This window comes from Gekko japonicus, unplaced genomic scaffold (assembly GCF_001447785.1).
Source record: "Gekko japonicus isolate JY-2015 unplaced genomic scaffold, Gekko_japonicus_V1.1 scaffold3976, whole genome shotgun sequence".
In the NCBI taxonomy this organism is placed as follows: Eukaryota; Metazoa; Chordata; class Lepidosauria; order Squamata; family Gekkonidae; genus Gekko; species Gekko japonicus.
In genome coordinates, this window is record NW_015164318.1 from 78,372 (window position 1) to 84,690 (window position 6,319).

A 6,319-nucleotide genomic window follows, 5' to 3' on the forward strand; every position below is an offset into this window, starting at 1 on the left:
GGAATGCTGTTACCTTCCCACTGAAGCGGTACCTATTTGTCTACCTGCAATTTCTTGCTTTTGAACTGCTAGGTTGGCAGGAGCTGGGGCCAGAGACGGGAGCTCACTCCATCATGCGGCACTCGGGTCTCGAACTGCTGAGCTTCTGGTCTGCAGCTCAGCGTCTTAACCTCTGAGCCACCACGGCCCCTAGGATCTAGGAAACCCAGGTTCAAATCCTGACATACTAGCAAGAACAAAAAAGGGAAAGAAACTAAACCTAACAAAGAACTCCAAAACCAAACACAGGTTAGTGGAAAGGAGGGCCAATATTAAAACCTTTTCATAAAAAGAGGTACATGTATTTATTGATAATATCAAATTAAAACATATATAGGGGCCCAATTATAACCAATATATATAAAACATAACCATAACCAGGGCTAAAAGAGTTGACCTGACGCGTTTCGGCCGAATCGGCCTTCCTCAGAGGTCATACAAATGTGGCTAGATGGTAAATAGTTACATTCATACAGACACAATCAGGAATATATACAAAATACAAATTCAATAAGGACCATAAATTGTTCAGAAGTAAAGTAACCAGGCACAGGATAAATATGCACATGAAACCTTTTTAGTGCAATCACTAGCCCAGTGATTATAAAATCCACCTATGATCCACAAATAACCTTCTTTGATTGTGTTGCCACAATATTCACAAGTAAAAAGCAGTGTTTTATATTATAAGAACGATTTGGCAACCCTACAGGGTGCCCATCACCTCAACTGAAAGCCTGGCGGAACTGTAACAGGTTCCACAAGGCCCCGATTTCCAATGGGAGCAGCTGAAACTCATTATAGAATAAGGTCACCATGGCAGGAAATTGTCACTGGTTTAATGAATTTGCTTCTGCAGCCAGTATGCACAAGGCAATCTTGTAAGTGGCCTATTTCACAGGAGCAGGTAACAGGAAGGACATCTTCAGGGCATCTCTGTTCCAAGAATCGTCTGAGAGCAATCCGCTAACAAAAATGATCTCTAGTTCTATTGCATAACAGGTATACAGGACAGTATCTCCTCCTGCATGAACAAGTATGGGTGAGCACAAGCTGAGGCTGAGCTGAGCTCTCCTACAGACAAAAGGAGCATCGAGTGACTTGGCTGCTCTACAAAATGCGAACTGCAGGCTCAGGAAGCCTCAATTTGCCTTGGGCCTCACAGAACAAGAGGAGAGGGTCTAACCCTTCAGCTTCCACTATTTGAAACTATTTGAAATAAGGCTGTGTACCTTATTAATCAGGAGAAAAGGTATGAGGGCATGTCAAATATTGAAACCAGGGCTATTTTGGGGCAGGAACGCACAGGAACGGAGTTCCAGCTGGCTCCCAAGTTGGCCACGCCCAGCAGGAACTCATTAGCATAATAGGCCACACCCAACAGCAGAAACTCATTAGGATTGGCTACAATTAGGGGTGTGTGGCCTAACATGCAAAGCAGTTCCTGCTCCAAAAAAAAGGCCCTGGGTTTTGTCAACAAACAAGGTAAAGAGAATAAGAAGCAAAAAGTGGGTGTGGCTGGGTGACCACACTTCTGATAACATGGGGGTGTGGCCTAATATGCGAGTGAGCTGTGCTATCAGGGGTGTGGCCTAATATGCTAATGAGTTCCTGCTGTTGGGTACGGCCTGTTATGCTAATGAGTTCCTGCTGGACTTTTTCTACAAAAAAGCCCTGATTGAAACCAAGCAGGGTTTGAAGGGTTAAGTTCCACCTTTCTCCCCTGCATGGTCCTGAGGCAAATTGAATTTTGCATTTTGTAGATGGCAGGAGGCATGTGGCCATTGTGTTCCCTGCTTAAGCCTTAAGGGCCTTCATATTTGTACTGGGGCCTCCCCTGAAGTGATGTGAATCCACAGCCTGACTTTGGGGCACCCCTGCTGACCCTGTGGGCTGGGGCCCTGCACCTCTGCCACCAAGTCCCACCCCAATGACACCACTGAGCTCAAAAGAGCTGTGACTCTGCTTGGCATGCAGAAGGTCCCAGGTTCAATCCCTGGCATCTCCAGTTAGAAGATCTGGCAGCAGGTGATGTGAAAGGCCTCTGCCTGAGACACCGGGGAGCTGCAGCCAGACTGACCAGACAATATTGACTTTGTTGGAACAAAGGGTCTGATTCAATATAAGGCAGCTCATGTGTCCAGGAAACTGTTCCGGTTCTGGCTCATGTATTGTGTCCAGTTTGGTGTAGTGGTTAAGTGCGCGGACTCTAATCTGGGAGAACCGGGTTTGATTCCCCACTCCTCCACTTGCACCTGGCTGGATAACCTTGGGCAAGCCATAGTTCTGGCACAGCTGTTCTTGAAAAAGAGCAGTTTCTGTCAGAGCTCTCTCAGCCCCACCTACCTCACAGGGTGTCTGTTGTGGGGAGGGGGAGGGAAAGGAGTTTGTAAGCCCCTCTGAGACACCTTTGGGTAGTGAAGGGCAGGGTATAAATCCTATCTCTTCTTCTTCTCTTCTTCTTAATTTTGTATATTCTTGGTTACGATAAGAAATATTAAGAATGAACTAACACAGCTTTTATATATTTTAAGAATATATTTGAGTGTCAGTAGCCTATAACTTCAAACACCATACCAAGTTAATTAACTGGCCAAGAATGTGAGCCTCAGTAGGTTGAACTGCTAGATATTGTTGACAGATCAAGATGGGTAGACGTGTTGGTCTATCTGCAGCAGTAGAAAAAAGTAAGAGTCCAGTAGCACCTTAAAGATTAACAAAATTTGTGGTAGGGTATGAGTATTCCCAATAGTCATGTATGGCTGCGAAAGTTGGACTATAAGGAAGGCCGAGCGCCGAAGAATAGACTCTTTTGAACTATGGTGCTGGAGAAGACTCTTGAGAGTCCCTTGGACTGCAAGAAGATCAAATCAGTCAATCCTAAAAGAAATCAACCCTGACTGTTCCCTGGAAGGACAGATCCTGAAGCTGAAGCTCAAATACTTTGGCCACCAAATGAGAAGGGAGCACTCCCTGGAGAAGACCCTGATGCTGGGAAAGATTGAAGGTCAAAGAAGACGGGGACGGCAAAGGATGAGATGGTTAGACAGTGTCATAGATGCAACGAACATGAAATTGAGCAAACTTCAGAGGACGGCGGAAGACAGGAGGGCCTGGCGGGAACTGGTCCATGGGGTCGCAAAGAGTCGGACTCGACTGTGCGACTGAACAACAATAATGAGTTTTCGTGACGAAATATCTGAAGAAGTGAGCAGTGACTCATGGAAGCCCCTACCCTACCACAGATTTTGTTTGTCTTTAAGGTGCTACTGAACTCTTACTCTTTTCTATAGCTATTGTTGGATTTATGGTTTTTAAAAATCTATAAATATGGGGAACGGAATAGATCTGGAGCATCGTCTTTGAAGGTCCGCCTTGCTTGTAACCTGCTTACTTTGGCAAGAAACAATTCATGGGCTGAAATAATCATTCTTCTTTAATTATATATGTAACGGCAAGGGATGCTGTTATCCTATTCATGTGTTAATGTTAAAGTGTAAATAATTAGGTTTTAATAAAAAGATAAAAGGTAGGCAAGATTCTCTAGTAATACCTTTATTTGCATGCTATACCGAAAAAGAACCACTTTTTTTAAAAGTTATTGAAGGGCACCTCTTGTTGGGAGATTAATGATCGGATGTAGGAAAGCTAATTAGTTATGTAGAGCTTCTTAAGTGGATGCCTATATATGAATCAGCCCAGACAAGGGTCATCTGGAACTCCCACATGTCCCCATCATGACTAGCTCGCCACCGGAACAGCCAGATTTGAATCCAGTAGAACACCTTGTTGTTGTTGTTCAGTCGCACAGTCGAGTCCGACTCTTCGCGGCCCCATGGACCAGATCACGCCAGGCCCTCCTGCTTTCCACCATCCTCTGAAGTTTGCTCAGTTTCATGTTCGTTGCACCGATGACACTGTCTAACCATCCCATCTTTGCCGTCCCCGTCTTCTTTGACCTTCAGTCTTTCCCAGCATCAGGGTCTTCTCCAGGGAGTGCTCCCTTCTCATTGGGTGGCCAAAGTCTTTGAGCTTCAGTTTCGAGATCAACAAAATTCTCGTTTGACTCTCAAGTGCTTATACCGCCATTCTCTTGTTGGTCTCCAGGTGTTCAACCGCAGACCAATGTGGCTACCCCTCTGAAACCATCTTCACAGTGGGAGGTATGTACGCACCAAATTCCAGAAAGAAGACCCACCAGCATCCATCTACATCCCGAATCCACCACCCTGCTGCCCCCCCTTTTTTTGGCAAAGAGGAAATGCAAAGTCTTCCTTACCTGCAACGCATTGCCAAAGCGCACTGCTGGGCTCCCCTTGGATGGTCTCAGACCGAACCATCTCGGCCTCATCTGTCGAGACGGAAAGCTTGGAGGCAGGAACGCTCTCGAAACGCCGAAGAACTGAAACGAAATGAAAGCGAATCCAGGACACGCCGTATTTCACACGGGCTGGCAATTTAAACAGCCGTTCTCTTAATGGAGAAAATGCCCTGACATGCTCTATGCCGCTTTTCCTCACAAGGAAACTTCTGGGATGTGCTGGACAGAGAGACGGGCCCTGATCCGAAGACTGAGCTACAGGGCTATTTTTGGGCAGGAACGCACAGGAACGGAGTTCCGGCTGGCTCCCAAGTTGGCCACGCCCAGCAGGTACTCATTAGCATAATAGGCCACACCCAACAGCAGAAACTCATTAGGATTGGCTACATTAGGGGTGTGTGGCCTAACATGCAAAGGAGTTCCTGCTACAAAAAAAGGCCCTGGGTTTTGACAACAAACAAGGTAAACAGAATAAGAAGCAAAAGGTGGGTGTGGCTGGATGACCACACTTCTGGTAACATGGGGGTGCGGCCTAATAGACAGAGAAAAAAGACAGAGAGAGAGAGAGAGAAAGACAGAGAGACAGAGAAAAAAGACAGACAGAGAGAGAGAGAGAAAAACTGGCTCATAGTTAACCAGTGATCCTCATGGCTGAGCAGAGATTTGAACCTGAGTCTCTCCAGTCCTAGTCAGAAACCCTGAATACTGTACCACACTTGTTCTCACCTGATGTGCACAGGAACACCAGGTTATGCTACTGACTTTGAAGCTCTCTACATGTGAACTCGCAGAGCAGATCAGTAAAGTTAATAGGACCTTCAGGGTCTGAAATCAGTGCCACCGCCCCCCCAGACATGGTCAATGCTCAGGTGTTCATGCAGCCACAGGTGCTGGATGAGAAGCTTTTACCCCATGCAGCATGCTTGCCCACATGGATCACCCTTGCCAGAGAGAGAGAAATGGTTTGCCCAAAGGTATATATTCATTTATTTGTTGTGTAAAAGATATACAGCCCAACTTTCAGCCCCATCAGGGCTGCCATTATATTAAGCTTCAGGGGAAAGCTATGAATTTCAGGTGTGGGAATATCACATGGTACAGTCCTCCAAGGACTGTGGCTGTTTCAAGCAGCAGAGAAATTTCATACTTGAATGCTCTCCTTTACTTTTAAAAAGACCTGTCTGCAAGTTGGAAAGTAGCACTTCATGCTAGACTCTTTATTGATGCCACACGAATTTTCCCTGTACAGGAAGAACTCTTCCCTTCAGTAGACTTGGGCACTGAATGACCAGTTGTCGTATCACACACACAAGACTACATGCTATGTGTCTGTAAGCCCCATCTAGCTGTTTGTTGATCTGATGTGAAGTCATAGAACGTTCATCAACAGTTCGAATGCTGAGGTGAAAGGAAGGTCACGGGTCGGTGAAAATCAGTGTAAGGGAAGCCGGAGCTTGGTTTGGCTGAGAGAAAAACATCACACAGAGACATAAGAGAATCAGTGCTATAGATGGCCTAAGGAGATGTGGGGGGGGGGGTAGGAAGTGATTTGAGAGCCCCATAAAGTATTAGGAGGACAGCAAGAGACCTGACACAAGAAAACTGACTAGAGACAAGAGATTCTTGAGCACAAAATTCCTCATGGGACATCACTGTTTATAGGCATTGGCGTAGATACATGCACAAATCATGTGCAAAAAAAAATGTTTACGGATAGCTTTTTACTACCCAGTAAGGTTATTCCTGGTCACATACTATACCATGTATAGATGGTTTCAGTCTAGAAGGCATTAATGTTTCAGCTGCTGTGGCTTGTTATGCATTAGTTGGACTTGTACATTAGGGTCGCCAAGTGTGAATTCAGCCGCATCCACGTCTCCCGGAAGTGACGCGGGCACGCCGGGCACACTGGGGGCAGGGCCACGACCATCCGAGGGAAAACCATAGAGTATCCCTCGG

At 46.0% G+C, this 6,319-nt stretch overlaps 1 protein-coding gene across 1 annotated transcript in view; it reads right to left on the reverse strand.

The window, feature by feature from the left end:
* LOC107108406 (thyroglobulin-like) overlaps positions 1 to 6,319 on the reverse strand; it is a gene marked incomplete at its 5' end in the record, with an annotated part of 96,810 nt that overhangs the window by 65,779 nt on the left and 24,712 nt on the right. The window contains one exon of the mRNA XM_015408836.1: positions 4,319 to 4,441. Within this exon, the coding sequence (XP_015264322.1) occupies positions 4,319 to 4,441 (123 nt within the window). The remainder of the gene's footprint in view (positions 1 to 4,318; positions 4,442 to 6,319) is intronic.